Source organism: Ovis aries, chromosome 22 (genome assembly GCF_016772045.2).
Source record: "Ovis aries strain OAR_USU_Benz2616 breed Rambouillet chromosome 22, ARS-UI_Ramb_v3.0, whole genome shotgun sequence".
In the NCBI taxonomy this organism is placed as follows: domain Eukaryota; kingdom Metazoa; phylum Chordata; class Mammalia; order Artiodactyla; family Bovidae; genus Ovis; species Ovis aries.
The window spans coordinates 10,444,633-10,472,617 of NC_056075.1; the positions used below are offsets into that span (position 1 = coordinate 10,444,633).

The 27,985-nt window shown below is 43.8% G+C and overlaps 1 protein-coding gene across 1 annotated transcript; it reads right to left on the reverse strand.

Moving 5' to 3' along the window:
* Positions 1-10,373: 10,373 nt before the first annotated feature.
* On the reverse strand, positions 10,374-27,688 carry ACTA2 (actin alpha 2, smooth muscle). Its single transcript, XM_004020019.5, has 9 exons — positions 27,645-27,688; positions 24,111-24,265; positions 22,627-22,755; positions 19,557-19,667; positions 17,204-17,288; positions 16,661-16,822; positions 14,736-14,927; positions 13,275-13,456; positions 10,374-10,667 (listed from the first exon to the last, which is right to left on the reverse strand). Exons 2-9 carry the CDS (start codon positions 24,237-24,239, stop codon positions 10,524-10,526), a joined length of 1,134 nt encoding a protein of 377 aa, XP_004020068.3. The 5' UTR covers positions 24,240-24,265; positions 27,645-27,688; the 3' UTR covers positions 10,374-10,523.
* Positions 27,689-27,985: the final 297 nt, after the last annotated feature.

The following is a 27,985-nucleotide window of genomic DNA, read 5'->3' on the forward strand; positions in this document are numbered from 1 at the left end:
GGGATCTTCCTGACCAGGGATCAAACCTGGGTCTCCTTCTTTGCAGGCAGATTCTTTACCCTCTGAACCACCAGAGAAGCCCATAATTTAAGTTAAAATTTGGCCACTAGAGGGGCTTCCCTGGTGGCTCAGCTGGCTTAAAAAAAAAAAAAAAAAAAAAAAACGCCTGCAAAGTGGGAGACCTGGGTTTGATCCCTGGGATGGGAAGATCCCCTGGGGAAGGGCATGACAGTATTCTTGCCTGGAGAATCCCCAAAGACAGAGAAGCCTGGCGGGTTACAGTCCATGGGGTTGCAAAAAGTCAGACACAACTGAGTGACTAAGCACAGCACACAGCCCTCATCCAGTGCGGCTGGGTCCTTATGAAAGAAGAGTTCAGGACACAGACACAGAGGGAAGACCCTGTGAAGGCAAGGAGAAGATGGCCATCTGCAGGGAGAGCGGCCTCAGAAGAAAGCAAATCCACCAACAACTTGATGTCTAACTTGCAGCCTCCGGAAATGTGAGAAAATCAATTTCTGTTGTTTAAATCAAGTCACCCAGTCCTGGTATTTTATTATGGCCACCCTAGCAAATCAGCACAATACTCCAAAAATATGTACTGAAGTTGGTTCCCGCCCCTGCCCCTCAGGGAATAGAAATGACTTTCTTTGTTGTCATGCAAAAATCATCCTCTTTTCCACAGACCTTTTCAGTTATAGAGTAGAAAAGCAGGATGCCTATGGATTATTCTCAGCTACTGAAGTTATTTCTGGTTTCTTTTTAGTAGAATTTGGTTGTGGGGAAAATGGTATTATTTTTTATATAAAATGTCATCTATGGCCACATCCTAGAATTGGCTCAGTACTTTTCTCCCCAATTCATCCCCTGCTGCAGCCACTTGGTCATGCTGGCAACTGCCTTGTTATAATGTTTGGATTTAAATAGAAGTTTCTGTCGCAAAAGCAACTACAGTTGTTAGGAATGTGGGAAGCAGATGTTTCTCTTCCAGCATGTCTTGTAGAATTTCCTAGCAAGCAAATGCCTTTTGTGAAAAGGATGCGTGAGAAACGCCATGTCTTTGGCAAAGATAGAAGAAAGGTAAACTTTTAGCTGCTTATTCTTGGAAGGCTTTAGCTTGTTACTTATTGTGAAGACAACCATGTGATTGTTGGTTAAGATATGGTAAGACAACCAAGAACTCTTCTGGGTTTGTTTGTTGGTTTGTTTTAAGAAATTTGTTTCCTTTTTTAGTATCTTGGCTCTTCACCAGGCAAGAATGTATTTTTCTTGGGGGCAGCTGACAAAAACAGTAGTTTAGTTGGGTTGCGGAAATGCAGAGGATGAGAGAGAGAAAAACCAGGAAAACAGAGAAGGACCCTGGGGGAGAGAGGAATTAGAATACTGGAGAGCGACTTTTCTTAATTTGTGTGAAGTGAACGTCTTGGGCATTATCTCGACCAAAACAGATTCTAAAACTAAATGGAGAGAGTTAGTTTAGTTGTGTCTTGTCTCACTTCTATCAAGGAGGATTAACTATTCATTTGCATCACGTTAACAAGAGTTGATATGAAAAACTAGTTTACTCAAATTAGTCATTGAATGGGTGTGTTCCAGATGTATCAATGCAATGAGTAGTGAATCTGTATTCTTGAATCTGAAGAAGATATTTAAATTTTCAGTTTTTCAAGAAAAAAAGTATTTATAGGTTGTGCAAAAGATAAGCTTCATTATGTTTCCTCCTAATAGAAAGCTAACACACAAGGAAAACAAACAACAGCTGGAAGACATTTACTCTGTTCTTGACTTTAGGCAAGTGTTCTTGTCTGAATTAACTGATTTTGCAGGTTTTTTTCAGCAATAAAACTTTATACTTGTCAATGTTGTTTTTTTCAGCTCAATATATTATTTTTTCTTTTTTATTAAAAAAAATTTATTGAGGTGAAATCCACGTAACACAAAATTAACCATTTTAAAGTGAACAAGTCAGTCACAGTACATTCACAGAGTTGTACAACCATCATCTATCTCTGTCTAGTTCCAAAACATTTGCATCTCTGCAAAGTGAAACTCCTTACCCAGTGAGCCATTTATCCCCATGCCCCTCCCCCAACCTCTGGCAATCACCAATTTGCGTTCTGATTCTACGGATTTATCTATTGTAGTGATTTCATATAATTGAAATCATACAATATGTGAACTTTTGTGTCAGCTTCTTTCCCTTAGTGTAACATTTTAAAGGTCCATTGTATTGTAACATACAGCGCCGGGGTCCAGCCCCCACAGGATCCAGGGAAACCCAAAGGAGAAACGGCGTCAGCGATTGCAATTGATTTAGAGAGAGAGAGATAGTTAAGAATGTTGTAGATAAGAAAATAGAGGAGAGAAGAAAAGAGGCTGGTGTTCCTTGGTTTATATAGAAAATCAATAAAGTCTCAAGACAAGAGACTTGCACCGTCTACGTGAGGCCACAGGTGCCCTCCCAGTCTCCCGAGGGAGTGAAGGTGCAGGGCGCCTTCCCGTTCAAGTCTTAGGAACCCAGGCAAATAAGTAGACACGGCGGACCTCTGTGCTCCAGATGGGAACTAGCCTGAGAGAGAGAGCAAGAGGAAAATGATTGACACGAGGAGACCAAGCTGCTTCAATGAGCGAGATCCAGTAGCTTTATTTTTAAACAGTATTTATATACCTTTTTGTACATAGAGGGAAATGAAAGATGCAAGGTCACACAGAGTCAGCCCAACATTCCAGCAGTATTGTCCTTATCGAAACCATGATTTTTTTGCATACCTTTTCCACAAAAGATGTTGTGTACAGTATCTTCTGGCCATGGAGGCAGTGAACATTTTATGACCCTCTTTTGATAAAGGCTGCTCAACCAGAAAACTTATTTTCCCTCAAAGTGTTTTTTCTTTATATTTTTAATCTATGTCAGCCTCAGAAAATGCCAAACAGAGTTACGTTTTTCACAGAGCAAAGGTTCAGTGAGTTACAAGAAAGAACCAATTAGCTCAAAAGTCTGATGTGGTTAAATTCAAGGCTACTCTTGTTTTTCTAGCATTTTCACTATGTTAACTAATGGGTTTCTGTGGGGGGGCGCTCCGCAGAAAGAGAGAGGTAGTGGAACTTCCCTCAGCAAAGCCAAGGGGTCCCGAGGAGAGGTGAGCCTGCTGTCCGCCAACCCAGCCCCTCGGCAAGCGAGAGACAATCAGATGTGACAGGGGTTCCATCTAACAGTTCTGCTTTATTGCCACAAACTCTTGGTTTATATAGGCAACCAGGGGGGTTTTGCGAGGGACTTTCTATAGTTGCACCAATCTTGTTAAAGGTCAAATCGTCATGTGCCATAGCTGCACCAATCTTGTTAAAGGTCAAATTGTCATGTGCCTTCATTATAACAGGAGTCTATGGTGATCATGCACTGTCCACGTGCACGGAAATCAAGAGAGCCAATCAAAAACTTTAACATAGACCATGCCCCTATCTCTTCCGCCAGTCACCATCTTAGTTTCCGACCACAAAGCTAACCCATCTTTAAGTTTTCCCATTTAGGGCCCCACACATTCCCTAGGTGCACAGTGGATAAGAGATATGGGAACTTCGCAACAAGCATTGGCCCAATAATGAAATCTTACATCAGCACTAGCACTACTCTTAATAAGTTTTAACTCTTTTAAAGGCTCTATGTTTTAGGCTTTCCGTGCTTCTCACAGTTGGGAGGCTGTAAATAATTGTATGCATAGCTGCAAGAGTCTGGATAAACTGCCAAGCAAGCTAGAATGCTAATAGAGGGGGTTTGATTTGAAATATTTCTCTCATGTCCAGGAGACTTATTAGCTATAGCCCTAAGTTGATTTTTTCCAGAGAAAGGTGGTCAGGGTTAGCCCCCTGTTAATGTCAGAGGAGTTGGTGAAAGTCATGAACCAGTAAAACAGACAGATTCTGGTTTTGGGGTAGATGCTCGAGAAAGCCTAGGGAGCCCCTTGAGTTCTGAAGCCTTGCTTAACAGTTCTCTTCCACATGACCCTGTCATGGGTGGGATCTCCCATGGCGGCTCCCAGCAATACAGCAATGCATTCCTTCCCATTGCTTTTCATTCATCCCTCAGTGGACTTGTGGGCTGTTCCTGCTGTTTGGCTGTTGTGGGTATCAGGGGCTGCTATGAGCCTGTGTGTGTATGTACTTGTTTCAGTGTATGTTTTCAACTCTTTGGGGCACATATTTAGTGGTAGAATTGCAGGGTCACGTAATTCTATGCTTACCTTTTCCATAGCAGCTAAAACATTTTATATTCCCACCAACGATGTTCAAGGACTCCAATTTCTTCACCTTGCCAACAACCTAACTTTTTATTATTATAGCCATCCTAGTAGGTGTGATGTGGTGTCTCACTGTAGCTCCTCCATCCATGGAATTTTCTAGGCAAGAGTACTGGAGTGTGTTACCATTTCTTTCTCCATTTGACAGAGCAATACACTATTAATTCTTTCAAAGTCAACTTAATAATAAAAGCAGAAGTAATGATGAAGGCATCTGAATCTTCTAGAATCCACTCTTATCACACTTTTATTGTTGTGGGTGACTAGTCCCAGGCCCTTACCGAGTTCACTAGAACTAAGTTCAGAAGCAGATTTTCATTTTATAAAGGACGGTCAACTCTGGGCTTCATAAGAGCAAGCAACCAACTAGAGTCACAGTAATAGCGCTCTAAAATACTACTTTTGCTTTTCATCAAATGCGTTGGTTTATACATTCACAGGCTTCCCTGGTGGCTCAGGTGGTAAAGAGTCTGCCTGCAATGCGGGAGACCTGGGTTCAATCCCTGGGTCGGAAAGATCCCCTGGAGAAAGAAATGGCAACCCACTCCAGTGTTCAGGCCTAGAGAATTCCATGGACAGAAGGAGCCTGGGGGGCTACAGTCCAGGGGGTCATAGAGAGTCAGACACAGCTGAGTGACTAACGCTTTCACTTTTACATACATTCACAAGGGAGAAGATTACATCAGAGCATCCATCTGAAATCATAACTTCTATTTTTAAGAATGAGGGCTGGTTGTGAATTTGGAGGATATGATTCACCTGCTTAATATATTTTGGTCTGAGCAGGTGAAGCCACTTCATAAAGGAAGGTTGAAGTAAATGATTTTAGGCCATTTCTTAAGGTGTTTTGTTGTAGCAGACGCAAAGTTGAAAGCAGTGGTCAAGGGGAGCAGAGAGAAGTGATTCAATGACAGGACCAAGGAATAAGGTTCAAAGCTGCACGTGGAGGGAAAGAAATAGAAGACACAACCTGAGAAGAATATGAAATATGAAAAGGGTGTCTTTTGGTGTGACTGCAATGCTTTTTTACAGCGTGACTCATCAACTCAGTGGACATGAGTTTGAGCAAACTCTGGGAGATAGTGAAGGACAGGGAAGCCTGGCGTACTGCAGTCCATGGGTTCACAAAGAGTCGGATACGACTGAGTGACTGAACAATGCTTTATCTCCAGTGATGGAAAACCTGCCTAAGGATCCCTGAGCATTAGGCCACTGAAAACTGTCTTTACCCTACAGAAGAGCCTGTTTCAACATCTGTTTTCCTTGAAGAAAACATGTTCCAAGAACAACCAGGTAAGTGATAATCATTTCTATTCCCTCTGTCTTTAAGGGGCATGAAGTTACCCTAAGAAGAACAGCCTGGAATAGCTAAAGTCATCAGGAACAAATTAGAGTGAGGTGATGGTATTAGTGCATTCATTTCCCAGATACATTTCTGAAATTGAAATGAAGAATTGAATTAACCTGTAAGGGGAAATGCTCAGGAATGGGAAATAAATCAGAGATACCAAAGCTCTCACTCCAACATTGCCTTAATTGCTTATAATCAGTGTCTAATTTCAAGACAGACATTTCATAGAGAAAATGTTATGAACTTTACTTTGGAAAATTGTACTTCCTGGTAGCTCAGACGGTGAAGAATCCGCCTGCAGTTCAATCCCTGGATTGGGAAGATCCCCTAGAGGAGGGCATGGCAACCCACCCCAGTATTCTTGCCTGGAGAATTCTCAGACAGAGGAGCCTGGCAGGCTACTGTTCATGGGGTCACAAAGAGCCGGACAGGACTGAGCGACTGAGCACGTAAGCACATTCTTCCAAGGAGCAAGTGGCTTCTACTTCCATGTCAGGGATTAATTGTTAAAAGACACAGCACTAGATTTTGGGATCCACTAAGATATTATTTGTGCTCTAGGTCCTTTGATTATAACCATCAGGTGGATGTATAAAAAAAGAACCAAATTAAAGCAAAGTTACATTTTTCTTGAACTGTGTATTGTAAAAATTTTATTGCAGAGTCTCATCTAAAGAAAAGAATCCACCTGCCAGTGCCGGAGATGCAGGTTGGATCCCTGTGTCTGGAAGATCCCTGGAGAAGGAAATGGCCACCCTCTCCAGTATTCTTGCCTGGAGAATCCCATGGACAGAGGAGCCTGGCGGGCTTCCGTCCATGGGGTGGCAGAGTCGGACACGACTGAGCGACTAAGCACACAGCGTGTACTTCTAAAGTCTGTACGTAGGTTCAGTTCTTGGCCTCCTCTTTTCTACATATGCAGCATTGCCTGTGCCTGGAACACCCCCTGTACACTCTACTTTCTCTTGTCCAGCCTCAGCACTCTCATCCGCTCTGCTTTTATTCTAGTTAACTCTTGCTGTTAAGCCTCTGCTGAAGCCCTACCTCCTGAAGTCATAAGAGCTTCAGGAAGCCTTCCTGAAGTCATGAGAGCTCATACCCCATGTGTTTCCACTTCTGTAATCCTCACGACGCACCTTCGCTACTTGTTTCATGTCCATTTTCTCCATAAATTGTAAACTCCATCCAGGCAGAAACTTGCTCTTTGTATCTCTAGCGTGCGCCCTTCAAGCACTACCTGAATAGACTTGGCCCTCCTAGGAATGAAATATCCATCTGATTTTCATATTCTGATGCAGAAGAACCATCTCCCCAGCTTTCCCATCCCCTTTTCTCTCTCTCCTTTTTTGTCCTATCTTTTTGAATAAGCTTAGCTGCAGACAGAGTGTGTTAGCCCAGACAGCCCCCTCCAGTGCAGTAATCACATCTCTTCCAGAATGTTCTTTGTTTGAAATCCTGTTAAAAAATACTCAAGTTCAGCCTGACTACACAAATGATGCTTCAGCAATAACAGAATTATTTGTTTTTCAAAAATAATGTTTTCTCTTGCTCATATGCTCACAGCAAAGCTTGCGTGATATGAATAAATGTTATTAAAAGTCCAGGTCATCCTCAAGGGTTATGTAAGCCTGTTGCGGGAAAGTTTGTGGTCACAGAAGGAGTGTTAGAGTTTGGGGAGAGAAGAGGACTCAGGAAGCAGCCGAGCCTGTCTGTTGCTGGGTTTCCCTCCTCTGGAGATTCATGTGAGGCTCAACAAGAGACTCTCACCTGTCCAGCCCTTCGCGTCATTAGCATCTGCAGAATCAAAGGGAGGAATTACTGATCTGTGACAGGAAGAAAGTGCTTAGGCACTGCCTCTGTGTGCTCATATAGAAAGAACATTTCACGAATGCACATTCAGCGGGTCGTTCTGGTTTTCCTGATTTTTACCTCTGGCCACTGTCCATGAGGTTGCTAAGAGTCGGACACGACTGAGCAACTTCACCTTCACTTTTCACTTTCCTGCATTGGAGACGGAAATGGCAGCCCACTCCAGTGTTCTTGCCTGGAGAATCCCAGGGACGAGGGAGCCTGATGGGCTGCCATCTATGGGGTCGCACAGAGTCGGGCACGACTGAAGCGACTTAGCAGCAGCACCACCACCAGTTTCTAGATACCTTGTTCTAGACGCCCTTGCTTTTACCAGAGACTTCACGCCCTCTGGTGGTGAGTATGAAGTACACCAGCGCAGTCAGCTTGGTTCACTTTACCTGAAAATTCCATGGACTGAGAGGCTCCTCAGAGCCTGGTAGGCTACAGTCCACGGTCTCGCAAAGAGTCGGACACGACTGAGCGACTTCACTTTCACTTTCATCTGAACCCTGTAAAGACTATGAAATGGTAGGTGATTTTTACCTCAATTATGACTGTGATCTGTTTCCAAATATTAGCATATTAATCATTAAGTTTCAGTTTAGTGGGTATTAAGTGCCTTGCCTGGTAAGCATAAATTTACAACTGGACTATTTCAATCCTAGTATTTTACAGTGGTTCTCAAGTTTTGATGTGCGAAAGAATCACCAGAGAAATCTGATTAAAGCTCCAGTTCTCAACCACAGCTCCAGACGTCCTTGTTCGGCAGGCTTTGGGTTTCCCAGAAATAGGCCCATTTAAAATGAGCCCCGGGGGGATTCCCTGGTGGCTCAGTGGTAAAGAATCTGTCTGCCAATTTCAGAGTTAGGATTGGCACAAGAGAAGCCACTGCGATGAGAAGCCCACTTGCTTCAGCTGGAGAAAAGCCCATCAGCCACAGAGACCCAGGACAGCCAAAGATAAGTGCATAGTTAGTTATCCTTTAAAAGACGAGCCTCTGACGAGGTCGACCTGTGTGAGCTGTACTTTGAGAAATGCTGGCTTAAATACTAACAGTACGGATTTGGAACCAAACCCAAGTCCCGTCTCTGCCGGTAGTATGACATTGGATTGTCCCATCCGTAAGAAGGCAATGAGAATATTTACTCCATAGATCTGTCGCAGGGTAAAACGAGACCCTAATTTAAAGGGCTTGGCAGGATCTGGTCATGGCAGGGACCCAGTACATGCCAGCTCTTATTATGTGTAGTATTGATTTAATTAGGTCAAACTATGAGCGACTTCCCTTTCACTTTTCACTTTCATGCATTGGAGAAGGAAATGGCAACCCACTCCAGTGTTCTTGCCTGGAGAATCCCAGGGATGGGGTAGCCTGGTGGGCTGCTGTCTATGGGGTTGCACAGAGTCGGGCACGACTGAAGCGACTTAGCAGCAGCATAGGGCGGAGAAGACCAGGGGATTTTCTGGATCAAAAAGGCGTTCAGTCTTTGGCTCTGAGCTCTCTGTAGTGAGACACTGCCATGGATGGAAACCCACTCTCTCATTCCCAAAGTCAACGAGGGGCAGCTGTCCCCAGGAAGACAAGTGGCATTGTACCTGGGCGCTTCAAGGATGTTAAGCAGCCTGGGAGGAAAAGCGCTTTGAGAAAAAATGCTTAAGGGCAGGGGAAATACTTTTATACATCTTTGTACCTCTTGGGCCAGAGGAGTAGAAGAGAAGTTGGCAGCTCTCCTATATAATTTGATATTAAGGGAACAACTGCTGTTTTTCTCTCTATAAGATGTTTAGGATTCACACACACACACTGCTACATATAAAATGGATAATTAGCAAGGACCTACTGTGTAGCACAGGAAACCATACTCAGTATTTTTAATAACCTATAAGGGAAGGGAATCTGAAAAAGAATAGATACATCTGTGTGCACAACGGGATCACTTTGATGTACATCTGAAACTAACACATTGTAAATCAAATATACTTCAGTAAAAAATTAATGTCAAAATAAAATAAAATGGGCCCAGAGCGTTCTGAAGAACAAATGCGTGGAGATATGTGTAAACCCCTTAGTGTGATGATTGACACCGGTAGTGCTTGCAAAATAGTGTTATTTTTCCCATCTCTTCCAGCCTGAATGTATCTGTAGTATCATTTCAGAGACAGGTATTGATCAGAAGGGAAACAGATGCTTTAGATGTATAGTAAGATTTTAGCAGTGTTTCTGTTTTTTAAAAATCTGTATTTCCTCTGGTAAACTTAAAAGTCACACTTTAAAATATATATATCCAAGTTTAATATTTCATATAGAAAAAGTCATATATATGTATAATATATGTACGTATGTGTACACAGGCTATCAGGCAGTTATAGAGAGCAAAGTTATATAATGACTCATCAGGTTGTGCAGTCAATATGCACTATCCTATTGATACACTTTAATCCATGTTTATGTTTATCTCCTGTGTATCTGCAAATTTTTCCCGGTACAGCATTAGTTGGCACGTCTCACCTTAATGTAATTGCAGCCTTTCCTGGGAAACTTACACATCCGGGTTGTCATGTCCATAGAAGCACCACTAGAGGGAGCCACTCCATAACGGGTGAGTGAAGTTGCTCAGTCGTGTCCAACTCTTTGCAACCCCATGGGCCTACCACGCTCCTCTGTCCATGGGATTTTCCAGGCAAGAGTACTGGAGTGGGTTGCCATTTCCTTCTCCAGAGGATCTTCTCAACCCAGGGATCAAACCTGGGTCTCCCGCATTATAGGCAGACGCTTTACTGTCTGAGCCACCAGGGAAATCCATAACAGGTGAGGTCAGTCTAACAAAAACAACGTGATCAGCCTGACGCTGATCTGAAGCCAAGGCTACAGATTACAGGTAACATATCTCAGATTTATTAAAAAACACATAGGTAGCGAGTCAGAGCTTGGGCTAGGAATGATTTGAAAAAGAATTGAAGGCACTATTCCACAGAACATTCACAGTGTGTACGAGAGACAGACAAGAGAGCAGGGCAGTGTCTCAGAAACATTTGCGGTGGACGATGGACGGCCCGGCCTCGTCGTACTCCTGTTTGCTGATCCACATCTGCTGGAAGGTGGACAGAGAGGCCAGGATGGAGCCGCCAATCCAGACAGAGTATTTGCGCTCGGGAGGGGCGATGATCTGTTGGTCAGGATGAGAAAGGCCATTAGCGCACTGGGGGGACTGGGGATTCCAGCATGGTCAGGACATGTGGCCCCGGCCGAAGTTGCGTGGGCCCTGGGGACAGTCTTGGCTGTTAGATGCTGAAATTGAACCCTAACTCACGGGGTGTGAATAGTTGTGGATTTATAGATTCTTCAATGAGCACCTTTGGTTTCCCGGCTTCCTTTTATACCAGGGGTCACTAACCCTTGGGATCTAATGCCTGATGATCTGAGGTGGAGCTGATGTAACAACAGCAGAAATACTGCGCACAATAAATGGAATGCACTGGAATCAGCCCAAAACCATCCCCTAACCCCCAGTCCGTGGGAAAAACTGTCTTCCACGAAACCGGCCCCTGATGCCAAAAAGGTTGGGGACTGCTGTTAAACAATCTACTCCAAAACTTCTCTGACACTTCAGCTTCAGTTCAGTTCAGTTCAGTTCAGTTCAGTCGCTCAGTCGAGTCTGACTCCTTGCGACCCCATGAATCACAGCATGCCAGGCCTCCCTATCCATCACCAACTCCCAGAGTTCACCCAAACTCATGTCCATCAAGTCAGTGATGCCTACTATCAGACAAACGGAAAGCTGGCCCCCAATTCTACACAACCTCCACTTAAGCCCTGACATTGTCCCTGATTCCTATCAGCTGTTCTTCAGAGCTCAGCACAACACATACACTCTGTGGACACAAACACCCGCCACTTCCAGGGGAATTTTAACTGTGTCAGAACTTCTGACCATATAAGAACTTACTGTGAGACCTGATTAAGTCTACCAAGATGCACTGTTTAACACTGAAGGATCCATTGCTGGGATGAAGATTCCCCTGGGATAAGTCTCAGCTAAGCTTGCACTGGCTGGCCCTACCAGCATAAACCGGCCTGGCACGCAAGGACGTGCTGATGTTTCTTAAATCAATGAATGGTTTAGGCCCAGAGAGCAGTGATTCAGAACAAGGGTACATCTACCTTGATCTCTGCTCTCTGGGTCTAAAAATAGCTAGAGTTGAGTAAGTCTAAATTCCACATCAGACTTGGATACTTAGGTAGAAATAAATATTGACACTTGGCCAATAAATAAGATATTTCTGCAACTGTGGTGAACGGGTTTAATTTCTCTTTATTCCTTGAGCTCTGGTTGAACATTTATTTTTAATACAAGTAGCTGATGTTTACTGACCACTTACTATCTGCCAAGCACTTTGTCCAGTATTTTACATGCACTATCTCATTTAATCTTCATAACCACCTTGAAGAGTAAGGACTGAATCTGTCCCATATTCTAATGAGGAAACAGACTGAGCGAGGTTTAAGTAATTGACCTTGGTCACACTGACTGGTACATGTCAGACCCAATATGCAAACCAGGACCTCTCCCAGGTGTTTTTTCTGTTTTAGAAATACCTTTCAGTTTTAGATACTTTAAGATTTACATACAAGTGGTACAGACATACAGAATCCCTACAGACCACCCCCAACCCCATTCAGTTTCAGTTTCCCATGATGTCATCATCTTACTGTCCCAGGTTTTCAATGGTTTGCTCTCACCACACTGGAGCTCAAAATTCTACACTCATTTCTATTCAAGACTCCAGATTGGAGAACTAGAAACTACCCAGCTCTGGCTGGGTGTCTATCATCCGAGGAACACAAATCCTCAGAAAACAGCCTCTCTCCTCTCACCCCACAGTACCTCCTCGCCTGTAATGTGGAGAGTGTGCTTCAGTCTAGCACACCCTGTTATGTTAGCTGCAGACTCTTTTCTTACAAAAAGAGACGGGAGCGCAAATAACAGAGAACTGGTCTGAATACCTCTCGTGTGTATGAACTGCACCACGAGTGCCCTTTCTCCCGCTCCCTGGGACATGGATCAGAAGGTCCCAGCCTGGCCTCCTGATTTCAGAGTAACAGCAGCCTTTGCGAAGTCACCAGCCACATGTTAGCGTACCTCCAAAGAATGATAGCCTTTTAATCTGAGTTCCTCTGACTGACTCAAAACGAACACAGTGTAGGGGTCCTGCTGGCTCAGGGAGTGAGTTTGGCTATCCTGGGGTCATGCTGCACTTTGGAGCACTTGTTTCAAAAGGTGCATCAGAAAGAGAGATGAAGATAAAGTTCCAATTCCTGGCTGCTGAGATGGAATCACATTTAGTACTGCAAGAAGAGTATACTACTGAAGGTACAGGATTTATACCTGTTTAGAAAGGTCAGGCTCACCTGTAATGTTTATAATGTTCTATACATGAGATGCACTACTTTCATGATGAGGAAAAACAACGTATTGTGTATTTCAGTGAGATATGGGCACACAAGCGGCTCTATTGACCTTTTCCTGCATCCGCTGATAGCTGACTGACATGGATAAGTGTTGATTAAACTTTGTACAAGATAATTCAACTCCTCTATGAATGGAACTGACTTAGACCCTTAAAAGTATGATACTTGAGGCCGTTTACCCACTGCCTAGCTCCAGGACCCATAAGTGTATGCAACCAAGACGTAGCCTCTGAAGAATCCCTCACTTCTGGTTGTAAGCTGGGCACTGCCAGCAGCATATAAGGGCCTGTCGCAGAGCTTCTACCTTGATCTTCATGGTGCTGGGCGCCAGGGCCGTGATCTCTTTCTGCATGCGGTCAGCAATGCCGGGGTACATGGTGGTGCCCCCGGAGAGGACGTTGTTAGCATAGAGGTCCTTCCTGATGTCAATGTCACACTTCATGATGCTGTTGTACGTGGTCTCATGGATGCCAGCAGACTCCATCCCTGGAAAAGAGACACCGGTTACGGTCCTTGGGTGATAGAGAAGACCCAGGCTGACATGGAAGACCATATGAGCAACTGGACGATCTCACTCTGGACCACAGCTTGGCAGGCACAACACTCTAGCAGCCACAATCTCAGGACCGAAAGACCCTTGAAATGTCCCAGGTCCTCCTACCATTTGTCTAGGGAGGAAGCCCTGCTTTGGCGTCTCTGGAAGGGTGAGAGGCTACAATATCACAGTCCTAAGTCTTAATAGACTCACTACTATAAAGGATTCAAATAAAAAGCAAAGCCTTCAAATTCCCAAAGCCTTGTGAAGGTCCCAGGCTGAGCTAATGCCACAGCTGTTGCTCAGAACTCCTAAATCTCTCCTTGACTGCTGTCTTGTTCTCACCCCTCAAAGCTAAGTGGTGTTGGAACATTCGAAACACGTTTCATTTTATTTGCACAAAGACTCGTTTTTCTTCAACCTTGATAATATTTTTTTGTCTGAATTTCTTGTTAATTTCTGACGTGGGTCTTTTTGAAAAGAACCTCCAGATGGCTCTTCATCTTTTACAGCTTTATGATGTACTACTAATCATGCTTAGTAATTGATTACTGCCAGTATGAGTTTGGGTAAACTCCGGGAGTTGGTGATGGACAGGGAGGCCTGGTGTGCTGCAGTCCATGGGGTCTCATGGAGTCGGACACGACTGAGCAACTGAACTGAACATCTAATCAGCATTGAGTGCAATCAGTGTCCCCGCCCCCACACACATCTCATTTTAAAGATGACGATACTTTTTACAAATGAAGACATTTTACAGATGAGGCTCCAGGAGGCAGAATTATGAAAGGAGAACTGAGATTCACCCCCAGGCTCACCTCTCTATAAACAACTATGCTAACCTGTCTCCCAAGGTCAATGCTAGTGTAGGAACGGACATTTCCATTTTTCTCTTCCCCTGTTATTTCCAGACTCAGCATTCAACCCGTCCTTCCGGTGGCTCCGCTGTCTCCTAAGCATGGACAGTATCTGATTCTTTCACCATAAACCATAACACCAAGAATGCTTCAGCTAGACTACAACCTAGATAATGTTTTCTTAAAAAGAAAACTCCTTTCATGGCTTATGGCTTCTCACTTTAAAAATGTGACATTCTTCCCCTTGCCCTGGCTCAGAGGTGCCCTTGGTGTTTTGGCCCCTGTCACACGTTGCCACACGCAGAAGGGCGCTGGGGGCTGAGACCGGCTGGTGGAAGGAGAGCAGGGTGCTCTCCCCGGGCGTGCTGCCTACCGATGAACGAGGGCTGGAACAGGGTCTCCGGGCAGCGGAAACGCTCATTCCCGATGGTGATCACCTGCCCATCAGGCAGCTCATAGCTCTTCTCCAGGGAGGAGGAGGATGCGGCGGTGGCCATCTCGTTCTCAAAGTCCAGGGCTACGTAGCACAGTTTCTCCTTGATGTCCCGGACAATCTCACGCTCAGCTGTCAATGAGATACAAACATGGTGGCCAACCTTGAGATTTGCACGGGTAGTAAAAATCCGTCTGCCCTACAGCACTGTCTTACAATACAGGTTTCTCCCTGAAAGTGTGTATTCTATTCTGCAACCCCAGATCCATGAGGACAATTAAATTATAGGTCCATTAGGGAACCACTTCTGTTCCCAGCAAAGTGCTTCACACAGAGAAACTTCTAAGCAGACAAGGTCCAGACAGCGCATGATAGGATGAAAATGAGCTGGCTAGCAACAGACGAAGAGCAGGAATCCTTTTGGACATTAACTTTTTTGCATGATTAATTAACGACTCTCTGTTATACGTGCTATATAACAGTTTGTTATGTTGGATTTTCAGCTGACCAGGAAGATTCATGCCGAAAGAGTCCCTTAGAAGCAGCTACAGTTTTAAAAAGCTCTGAAGACCCATGTTGTCTGACCCAGGTGAATTCCAACTCAAGTCCTTGGAAAACTCATCACCTTCCAGAAAGAGGCTCAGGATCAGTCCCAGCAGAGAAGGTCCCAGTGGTGCATGGAAGAAGTGGGTGGGCAGACCCCTTTCCGACTCCTGTCTTCTAAAGTTCTAAACTATCGGTTTTACCCAGGCCTCTAGGAACTTTTTGGAGGCATCTTGGAATTCCTCAGAGGGGGCAGAGAAGGGTCAGAATTCATTCAACTCTCTATCCCAGAAAGAGATTTTTAAATTGTCAGGGCTCAAGTTTGGAGTCTAGGATAAGTCTCGGGCATGTCCAAAAACCTGAACATTTGGACAAGAGTAAATTGGTGAGGGAAGGGCAGGCAGCCAGGATCAAGGGCACTGAGGTTGTCCTGATGTCTCTAGGACTGCCTGCCTCTGCCTCTCATAGAGAGAGACCAAGGGTACCAGTTTAGTTGGAAGACAAACATGTCATTGCCTGCTGGGTTTGTATTACTAATCACTAACAAGTAAGTATCTCAAGCTTCCTCAGGACCAGGAATTCCACGTGCATGATCTCATTGACTACTCCCAACATCCTTGTGAGAAAGAGTAAATGATTATTCTCATTTTACAGACAGCCTGTGGCTTAGCGGACTTGGGCATCTTGTCCAAGGTCACACAGTTAGTGAGTGGCAGAACTGGGACCTAAGCCCTGTCAAGATGTTTCCAAAGACTGCCAATCACCATGCCATACTATTTCCAGGCTCTTTTCAAATTAATTTTTTTTGGAGTATAGTTGCTTTACAATGTTATATTAGTTTCTATTGCACAGCAAAGTGATTCAGCTATACGTACACATATAATGCGCTCTTTTCCTCTGGATTTCCTTCCTTTTCAGGTCATGGTGGAGCATCGAGCAGAGTTCCCAGTGCTATGCAGCAGGGTCTCATTAGTTATCTACTTCCCACATAGTATCAGGAGAGTATATATGTCGATCCCAATCCCCCAATTCCTCCCCTATTTTCAGTCTCCTTGTGTGTGAGTGGAAGGGATTAAAAAACGATCAAAGAATGCAACTCTGACGAGCTCAGAAGACCTGATGGTTGAAACTATTCTTCTCAAGGAAATGGTGTGATTGTTTTGCGATCACACATAGCAAAATACTCAGAGCTTCACCCTGCGAATTAGTGTCAGGTCTCGCTGTCTGCAAGGCTCCCTCCCATTGTTCCCTTGGATAGCCACCAGGTCAGGGAAGAACACCCCGCCCCGATGACCCCTCCCTTTATGTCCCTCAGGCCTCACCGGTGGTCACGAAGGAATAGCCTCGCTCGGTCAGGATCTTCATGAGGTAGTCGGTGAGATCTCGGCCAGCCAGGTCCAGACGCATGATGGCGTGGGGCAGGGCGTAGCCCTCATAGATGGGCACGTTGTGGGTGACACCATCTCCAGAGTCCAGCACAATGCCTGGGGGACAGTTGTGCACGACAATAGTCACCAGGGGAATGACCTGGTGTATGATCACTTACTGGTCTAGTAGAAGGGGAATTTCTAAACCTTTTATTTGAAAGGAAGGAAGGCATTTGATAGGAAAAGAGAGTTGAGGCAGGGCTAGGTAAAGAAAAGAAAGGGGAAAAAAAAGAACAGGAAGAGGAAACAATAGAAGTCCTCCTGGAAATACAAGTTAAAGGGCTTTTTTTCAAAGGTGAGAAGAAGCCCTCAAGGGGTGGAATTAACTGTCAATTCTCAATAACCCCCAGTCCATCACAACACACATGTTTAGGAACCATTCCATCCTGTAACTGATGGTGTACCCAACCAGGGCTTTCCCCCTGCTCAGCCACCTACCAGTTGTACGTCCAGAGGCGTAGAGGGACAGCACCGCCTGAATAGCCACATACATGGCTGGGACATTGAAAGTCTCGAACATAATCTGCAAAGCAAGCCAAAGAGATGAGTTAATGATGCTGCCAGTATCACCAAGAATGCACAAGAGAGCATCTTGTTGATGACTGCAGGTGGGCCCGCCTGGTTCTGGGTAGAGGAAACTAGGGTAAAGGAGGGTCAGAGAAGCCTTGGTTACTGGTCGAGGAGAAAGGAAGGTGGAAATGGAGAGACCACTATACCGGTGACCTGGTATCTGGGGGTAGAAGGGACAGTGTGCACACATGACCAGCCGGATATAAGGAGGGTCTAGCTTCTGGTCCTGGCCCTGACTTGAACGTGACCTGAAGAACTCACCAAACTAACAACTGACTAATGTGGGCGGCCTGCGGGATCTTTGTTCCCCAACCAGGGATCGAACCCAGGCCCTGAACAGTGAAAGAATGGAGCCTAAACTACTGAAGCTCAGACTGGTTGAGAGGAACCTCATTCCGTGATCTGTCTGAGATTCCATTTAATCTGTTCAACTTTTTTCTGCAGTTGCTGGGTCAGTGTCAGCCCTCGAGTCTGAGGCCAATCTAGCTGCAGTGAAGGAGTCCTGATTGCTAGAAGAAAAGAACTGCCCGCTGGTAACAGAGAACCAAATATGAGTGTTGATGCGGCAGTTCATGCCGTCCAGAGCACAGTCAGCACCAGAGCCCCTCCAGGTCACGTGTTAGAAATGTGTGCCCACGGAGATGCCCATAGGCCTCCATATCTCCATCTGCAAAACCCTCTCCGGTCTATTCACCAGAGTAAACATCTAGCATAGTTTGCTGCTGCTGCCAAGTCGCTTCAGTCGTGTCCGACTCTGTGCGACCCCATAGACGGCAGCCCACAAGGCTCCCCTGTCCCTGGGATTCTCCAGGCAAGAACACTGGAGTGGGTTGCCATTTCCTTCTCCAACGCATGAAAGTGAAAAGTAAAAGAGAAGTCACTCAGTTGTGCCCAACTCAACAACCTACCAGGCTCCTCCATCCATGGGATTTTCCAGGCAAGAGAGCTGGAGTGGGGTGCCATTGCCTTCTCCGAGCATAGTTTGCTAGACGGCCATAATTCCCAACTATTTGTTTTTACCATTCACTGGGAAAAAAGCTCCCTTAAGAAACAGCATCTCTTGGGTCATGAGTCCTTTCCAGACACACAGATGTTCCCCTGCAGAGAACAGCTGCTAGTGTGTTGATGAGGCATCCAGAGCTCTTCCAAGAAAAAGGCTCTGCAGTATTGATGTTTATTATTCTCTGAGGTCAAAAGATTGTGGGCCAGATCCAAGCTCTGGCACTTCTAGCTGTGTGACCTTGGGACCATCACCTCATGTACTTAAGTCTCAGATTCTTCATTTATATTGGTGGTGGTTTAGTTGCTAAGTCTGACTCTTACAACCCCATGGAGTATATAGCCCACCAGGCTCCTTTGTCCACGGGATTTTCCAGGCAAGAATACTGGAGTGGGTTACTATTTCCTTCTCCAGGGGATCTTCCTGACCCAGGAATAGAACTTGGGTCTCCTGAATTGCAGGCAAGATTCTTTACAGACTGAGCCATCAGGGAAGCCTTCATTTATATTATTAGGATACTAATAGCTCATGCTTTAAGTTAAGATTTAAAGAGACAGTCTGTATAAAATGCTTAGCCAAGTGCTTAACCATAACAAGCATGAAGTTGACACTAGGTGTGTTTATTAAGCAGCTCATCCAAACTGGAAACTTTGTCTGGATGATGGAATAGAGAGTCTCCTGTTCCAAAATCTCTGAGCTTCAGAAAGTCACAATAAAGAAATACCTGTTTAGCGTTTATCATACCAGGTACCATGAAACACATTTAGCATTTGTCTCATTAATCTTTGAATGGTTTGAAAAATAATAGTACTAATATTATTCTCAACATACGGATAAGGAACCTGAGTCTATGAAAACTAAGTGGATATTTTAAAGTCACACGTCTGATAAGTGACAGATTGAATCTTCAAACTGGGATCTGACTCCAGGACCAAAATTCTCCATTGTATGTTGTCCTGCATTTTGAAATGATTTCTCCTGAGAAGTTTTAAACCTAAACATGTGGCCTTTTCAGTTAAATCTGGACAATTTCCTATTGCTCTTTGAGCCAAGGGGCCATTCCTGCAGTAAGGATGTCTTATGCCTATGGCCTTGGGAATCCAGGAAAGTTGTCAGCCTGCGAGTGGACTGTTGGACGGGCCTTTTATCTGCTCTTCTGTGCAACCCCCTTCAAGGATGTCCTCCAAGCCCCAAAGTGCTGGGTCCTAGAGTGGTATTTACCTGGGTCATTTTCTCCCGGTTGGCCTTGGGGTTCAGGGGCGCCTCGGTGAGAAGGGTTGGATGCTCTTCAGGAGCAACACGAAGCTCGTTGTAGAAAGAGTGGTGCCAGATCTAGGGGGCCGAGGAAAAGCACAGCAATGAGGCGCGGCAGAGGCGCGGCAGTCCTCGAAAAGGGACCGGAATGAGCACGTGGAGCCAGGTCCAAATACAAGCGCTCATTATGCGCCCACCTTCTCACAGGTGCAGAGACTCAAGCTTAAAGACTACAAGGAACTTACCTGAAAACTCACACCTGGTAAGTGAATGAGCAAAAACCCAAACCCAGGTCTATGAGGCAGGATAGGGTAGTGGTTAAGGACATAGGCTCTGGAGTGAAACCTGGGTTCAAATCCTGGCTTAAGCACTTCTTGGTTATATGAGTGTAGGCAAATTTTAACCCTTCTCTGAAACAATCTCTTCATGGGGAATATAAAAATAATTCATATCTTTGTGAGACTAAAATCAGGGAACCCTAGAGTTACTATTCAGCCCAGTGCCTGGCCCGGAGCAAATGTCGCCATTATTCAACTATATCTTCTTCACCCACTGGTGCTCACTAAGTCGTGTCCAACCCTTTGCAAGCCCATGGACTGTAGCCCACCAGGCTCCCCTATCCACAGGATTTTCCTGGCAAGAATACTGGAGTGGGTTTCCATTTCCTCCTCCAGGGGACCAGCCTGAGCCAGGGATCAAACCCATGTCTCTTGTGTCTCCTGCATTGCAAGCGGAAGCTTTACTGCTGAGCCACCAGGGAAGCCCCCACTTTAATATTCGTGGGCAAATGACTTAGTGTAGCAAGTAAAGGGACAAATGAATGATATATGAATGGATGAATGAAGCAGATCTGAAAACCCAATGGTTATTTTTAATATTTAAGGGAATTTTCCCACCCCTCCATTCCTCTTTTTGCTCCCCAGGGTTGAAAGACGCCTACCCTGCTTGGCACACACTGGACCTTTCATTCATGGACAGACCTTGGCCTTCAGGTGTTTCCCCAAAAAGCCAGTGCCTGTTTCTAGCGTGATGTACTTTGAACATGCTTGCATCTGCTTCATGCTTAAGCATGCGCTTTATTTTTATTTTTTGAGCTGCTTCTTCTTGTAATTTAATTTTTATTTTATATTGGAGTATAGTCAATTTACAATATTATATTAGTTTCAGGTGTACCGATAAGTGATTCAGTTATACTGAAAAGTCTTTTTCAAATTCTTTTCCTATATAGGTTACTGTAGAATATTGAGTAGAGTTCTCTGTAAGCATCCTTTTTAACCCTGGATGCCATAAAGAACAAACTATTGTGAAAAGAGTTCAGTTGATTATTTTTGAAAGCCCCAAAAATTCTCCACTCGTGCCTGAAATATATTAAATTCATTCAGAATTAAAACAAAATAAAAACAAGAACTGCTAGTGAAAGTTTGTACATTAACAAAAGCTGGATTGACTTTAAAGATTCTTTATCTTGTTGCAGTTTCTTTGGTTTTGAATTTGTGGTTTCTAGAAAGGAAATGAGACTCCTGAAAGTTCTACTCCTTTGATGGAGTAAAAGTAACACAGTGCTCAAGAAATTTAAAAAAAAAAAAAAAAAGAAAGAAAAGAAATGCGGCCAATCTTATTGAATACTGTTGATAGTCTGAAACATCATTAGAAACCAACCAATCTCTCTCCCCACTCTGTCTCCCTTCTTCCTCTCTCTCTCTCCAGAAGACACTTTACATCTTAGAAATGACAGTATGCTTCCTTTGTTTTTCTCCAGGTGTATCCCTTCTGTGATGCTGCCAGCTCCATGGAGAAAGTCTTAAAAGAGAATTTTCTCATCACTATTATTATCTCCTCCTCAGTGTCTACTGCAGTCTTACCCAAATCCAAACTCTTAGACTCAGCAAACCGAATGAAACACATTTTTTTTTTGTAGAGCAGCAGAGGTTTCAGCATTATCACTGATAAATTCTAGCAACATTATTTTCTTTTAAAGACTACTTTCTTTTAAAATCGTGAGAGAGAGTATGTGTGTGCACCTGCGTGTGTGGAGCTGACAGATCTATAAAAGTCCAGATTTTCTGGTTCTAACATATTTGCCACATTTAAAAAATTTAGGTCACTTTCTCATTATCTCTTCTGCTTTTTCTTTGATCGCTTTGTTTCCATGATGCTTAAGAGCAAACATCAAAATCCTCAGATTTAACTCTTCTCATTAGCTCTTCTATAGGGGTCTAGGAGAGAAAGACTTCACTTAATGCCACTCAGGGAGATATTTTTTGAACTGTTTATTTAAAAATTTGTGTTGGTTGCTTGTGCTTCAATATGTTGAGGGACATTTTAGGAATGTACCAAAGCTACAATGTCACAGCCCCTTTTCTATAGAGAAAACTAAAAGCAAAAAAAAAAAGAACAACCAGTTTGTTTTTTTTTTTATGTTCAGGGTAAATTAATGAAAAACTTTCAGGAGTGGGTGGGTGAAGGCTCTTCCCCACTCTTCCATCCCTTGGTACCCTGTTTGCAGCCCATACAGTGCTTGTCCTTAGAGGCCAAGCCAGTTGTCTGAGCAATAGACTATAAACCCCACCACTGTCAAAGGACTACTGTTCCCATTTTTAGAGCTCGCTCCCTCTGTGCTATGCTTAGTCGCTCCGTTGTGTCCGACTCTCTTCAACCCCGTGGACTGTAGCCCACCAGGCTTCTCTGTCCGTGGGATTCTCCAGGCAAGAATGCTGGAGTGGGTTGCCATTTCCTCCTCCAGGGCATCTTCCCCACCCAGGGATCGAACCCACATCTCTTGCATCTCCTGCACTGGCAGGCGGATTCTTCACCACTAGCGCCACCTGGGCAGCCAGTCTGCCTCTAATTGCTTTATTAAACCCCCTTAGTCAAGGAATTTGCTTTTTAAAATAAATAAATAAAGTTCAGATTTTTAAAAATTCAGTTGGTAATAATCCAGAAGGAACACCAACAAGGAGAAGCACAACCAGGCAAGGCGAGCCTGTTGTTTCCCCAGCAGTAGCCAGACGTTTGCGATCCGGGCCTCTCCCAGTACCTTTTCCATGTCATCCCAGTTGGTGATGATGCCGTGTTCTATCGGGTACTTCAGGGTCAGAATCCCTCTTTTGCTTTGTGCTTCATCACCCACGTAGCTGTCTTTCTGTCCCATTCCCACCATCACTCCCTGAAAATTTCAACACAGTACAAGTCAGCCTCTCTCAGAGCTTGTGAACCGATTACTGTCCAACACAAAGGGTTAACTCATTGCAATGAAAGTCCTTCCAGTACCAGCAATGACCTGCTGATCCTATAGTCATTGAGCTCTTAGGAAACACCCCTTAGGTGATTTGAAACAGGCCTGAACAGGCCTACAAATAGCAGAGAACCTTGAGGGTAAGGCGACTTTGTCATTTATCTTCTGTGTTCCTTCATAAGCTCTCTTAGGGCAAAGATTGTATCTGTCTTATTTGCCACTAAGACAAATTGCCTGGCATGTATCTGACACTCAATCATTATTTGTTGAATGGATTAAATGGCATTTTGCCTGTCATGAATCCTTTAAACTATACGTTTGGAACTGTCACCTACTCAAGAGTATATCTAACCATTATAAGCAAAAGCATTATTTCTACAAATGACCACTCAGTACTTGGTTTCTAATAGATAAAATCATACCAATCAATATTACGCTATCTGCCTAAACTAGTGGGATGCATTTTTTTAGTCATTAATGTGAATCTTTAGGAAAAAAAAAGAATCCTCATGACTGAAATTTAAAATTGCATTGGAGTGACAGAACTGCAAAACAGGTGGGGCTCCTATCATTCCTTAAGAAGTGATTTTTGTAAAATATCTTGGTTGTAAAAGTTCAACAAAGAGACAGAGTTCTTTCACTGGGGAAGGCTTCTATTATGTCTTCTTGTGAATTGATGCCAAATCAAAAGTCTAAATATCAATCAGATAGGCTCAATGTGCAAAATACATTTCTGATGTAAAAGGGGAATTTCTGGGATGAAGCTCTCACCTTTCACCCTGTGGCTGCCATCCATATTTACTTTCTATATAATGTTATGTAAAATTGTCATATGTCTATCCACATGTATTTTGTTGACATCTAACAGATGTAAAATTACAATGCTTACTTTCATTTCCCATTAGGTTCTTTGAGAATGAGCAACCTGACCTTTTACTGTAGTTTCTTTCCATAGAGTAGCTATGGAATACATCAGATAACTCATAGATATTTTTGATGCTGATGACCATGGTTACATTTAGACAGAAAGGATTTATGGGGGGGAAAAGTCATACTTTTTGTATTTATGAAAAAAAAAAAAAGTCTCCCACCAGGTAATCGGTCAACAATGTATATGAAATTGGCACTTATCTCTGGACATCAGTCATCAGAGGTACATTTCTAACAAAGTTACATAATTTCTAGGCAGAGAGCAACAGTCTATGAATATCCTTGGACACAGAGACATAGAGGGACCAAATCTATATGGCTTTGTTTCTCTCTGCTTCAGAGAGAATTTTGCTCACCTGATGTCGAGGACGTCCCACGATAGACGGGAAAACGGCCCGGGGAGCATCATCCCCCGCAAAGCCGGCCTTACAGAGCCCAGAGCCATTGTCACACACCAAGGCGGTGCTGTCCTCCTCCTCGCACATCCCGGCTGGAGCTGCTTCACAGGGTCCTAAAGGGATCAGGGAGGAAGCCGACGCAGGCGTGATGCGGCTTACCTGACCACTCCCGCCTTCCAGCCGGAGTTGACTCCTCCTCTGTACTCCTAGAGCGCCCTCTGCTGATTCTTATCTAGCACACCATTTATCTCAAAGCACTTTCATTAGACTGTAATCTTAAACTCAGACTTCTCCATTCCTACAGTAGGTCTTCAGCACAGGAACATCACGTGTGCTCATAAGCGCTTTAAAGATTGACTAAGCAAGTGAAGGGATGAACTACTGCAGAGCACAGATGGAATATCGGTCCATGAGATCTGATCTCACAGGGACAAGTCGCCAGTCACTTGTTATGAATTACCTAAAATTTGCTGTCTGTATACACCCATACTCATATTTTTCTAGATATGCTATAAATTAAAATTTTTTTCCAAAAAAGTAGATTTTGAGGAATGAGCAGCATGTGAAATTTTGGAAATACTGAAACATTTCATGTAAAAAATGTTTAAAAGAATATTCTCTATTGGATCCTGGGGACACAAGGGTAAAATTAAAGCCCTGAGGAACCAATCAAAGTGTCTTAAGGAGGTGCTTAAAATTTTAGGGGTCATAGTCACTCCATTAACCTCTAAGTCCAACAAGGCAGAGTGAGTCCAAAAAATTGCATATCCTGCAGTAGAATGTTCTATTGTCCTTAAGAAACATAAATAATAGGATAAGTTACAGGTCATTCTTATGCAATACTAGGCTAGAGGTATGCATTGTATGAGCCCATTAAAAATGTGTTGTTATGCACTAGAAAAAAAGATCAATCATATTTACCAAGATGTTGATGGGGGTTATTTTTGAAGTGGTGGATATTCTAGGTGTTTTACATGAAACCCTGGGTTCTGTGATGTTTTGTAAATAGATTGAGCATATATTCTTTCAGTAAGAGAACAGTATTTTAAATATCCCACGTTTAAGCTTGAATCGCATGACAAAATTTGGAAGGTGGGAGCAAAAGTGACACCTTAAAGATTTGGGAAATTGAAGGCTTATTAGAGAACATTTTCTTTTAATACCCTCATTTCTACAAATGAGAAAACTCAGGGAAAGTGATTTGCCAAAAAACATGTAAAATTAAAGTCCCCAGGATCCAAAAGAGAATATTCTTTTAAACATTTTTTACATGAAATGTTTCAGTATTTCCAAAATTTCACATGCTGCTCATTCCTCAAAATCTACTTTCATGGAAAAAAAAATTTCAATTTATAGCATATCTAGAAACATGAACATAACTTAAAATCCAGGCTAACAAGGAAATCAAGACTCAAGGAGTTGAAGTGACTTGTCCAGATCTCAAAAGTGGTAAAGTTGGGACAGCAAAGATTATAGCACCCAGTGATTATGGTCTTGGACTCTGGAGTCTCACTGCCTGGATCTCAGTGGCGAAACTTAGAAGCTATGTGATTTAGTAAGTTATTTAATATCTCTGAATCAGTCTCTTTATCCATCTATGAAAGAACAATAATATCCATGTGTAGTACATAGAGTCTTTTGGGGATTAGATATTTTAAAGTATTTAAAATAATTGATGGTGGCATATACATTATGAATTATCAGTAAATAGTATTTTTAAATTATTAATTTAAATTATAATTACTGTGTGATTATTATCATTATCCAGATCTTTTTATTTCTAGTCTTGGCTTCCTTTCTACACTACTTCCAGGCTTAGGACAGAGATCTTCCACTTGCAGATTCTACTTGTAAGAATAGAAAATGTAACTTACAAGTGGGTGACTCTTTCCTTTCCCACCCTTCCCTTCCCTTTCCAGACACTGGATTGTGCTTGGCAGTCATGTGACTTGGCTTCCTTGCTAGCAGATCAAGAAGTAAGAAGAGAGGTGAGAAATTTAAGGGAGATGAGGCAGAAAAAGCAGTCCACGGCAAGTGTCAGAGGTGGCCAGCACCAGACCAGTACCCTCTCTGGATGCGCTAAGCAGACTTTCCAAACCAAAAGGAAGAGCTGAAAACAGGATAAAATATTCAGGATTAGGAGACTTTGAAAATGTGATGGTATGGACACCAGGAATACACGTCTTTAGTAACCCTTTCCTTGGGCAAGAAAGGTTTGGTGGAGTGTTAGAATGCACTGCAGAAGAAATAGATTGGACCCTCAACATGCAGGGAAAAAAAAAAAAATCTCAAAATTTAGTAAATGTGCTTTTATTTGACCCCCCCCCCCCAAAAAAAAAGTCTAGGAAGAATCTTAAAATCTCTAAGCCAAGCACTGTCGTTAGAGAAATCTGTATGCCCCAGAAAGAAGCTGGCTCAATGGTTTACAACTCTTATCTAACCTGATGAGCAGCTGGGTTTGGAGCAAAGCATTTCCTAATTAGGTAAAACCCACTAGAATGTCTGCTCTTGGAACGGCACCCAGGTCAGGGGGGTTTGCTCCAACTGACTGGAGTGCATCTCGTGCCAAAAATGAGGAGTTAGTGGGAGGGGAACACTCCAGTTCCCAGCTCCACGGTCTTGAAACACAAACCATATTTAGTCATGAATCACAAAATGGAAGGAAAAATCTTAGCGTGAAAACCCCAGTCGGGGCCGGAGCTGCCAAACCCTGATTCACAGTGAAGATCAGCCTGGGGTGGCGAGGTTGGCTCCGTGGTCCCGCCTGGCTGAGAAATGCAAACCATCCCATAGGCTGAAATGCAAACAGCTGTCAGCTGCACGCCAGCTCCCTCCCTCTTTATTCACCAAGATTCAGTTGAGTTCCTGCTATGCTCTGCTGCAAACCAACCAAGGGAGACGCATATACCCTGAACTGCAAGCTCACAGTTACACTCAAGAGACTTTCCCAGAGAAGACACCACCAATGAGAGCCAGAGGAACCCAGATGCAAATACACAAAGAGCCGATATCAAAGGCTAGGCAGCTAACCACTGTTCAGTTCTAAAATCCACTGTCAGACACCGTAGTTGCACCAAAATACAGTCCAGTGAAAAATCCCCACACCTAATCTGAACCACAAGCAGATACTGGAGTTTCCAGTGTCTAAATATACATCATTATGTAGCTGACTGCAGACAGCTAGACTGCACCTCTGAGATGCACTGCAAGACCGGGGCTGCTGGTTTAATAAAAACAAATTTTGCAGGTGACACTGATAGATTTCATTCCATCTTCCTCACCCCTTCCTCCCCGACACAGGCTGCATCTTAGCTTTGTTTTTGAGGTTAGATAATTATAGCGAAAGGCTACAATCGTGTTAGTAGTACAGTCTTCATTCAAACATTTCTGAGTGTGAGTCTGGCTAAAATCTCCATAGATGACATCTGATTATACTGGGAAATGTCAGAGCTGCTGGAATCTAAGCCACATCTCTGGGCCGGTGCCACTTACCCTGAAAGTGCTCGGCTGGGCTTCTCCGCTCTGGGTGGTGTTCTGGAAAGCTGAAGGCTGGAGGGTTATATAGCCCCTTGGCCTGTTCCCCACCCACTGGCTTCCCAAACAAGGAACAAAGACAGACTCAAGCCCTCTGTGGAGTCTAACACAACCATATAGGGACCTCAGCACAAAACTCTCTAATCTGGGTGGCCGGAGGCCTGGGTCTCTTCCACCGCATTCCACTGTTCTGCTCATGAAATGGGAGGCAGCTCAGCTGCCTGTGGGAGATAAACACCCCCAGCCTCCAGAACAACTGCTGAAATGCCCAGAGATACTGAGCAAGCCTCGGGGGGCAT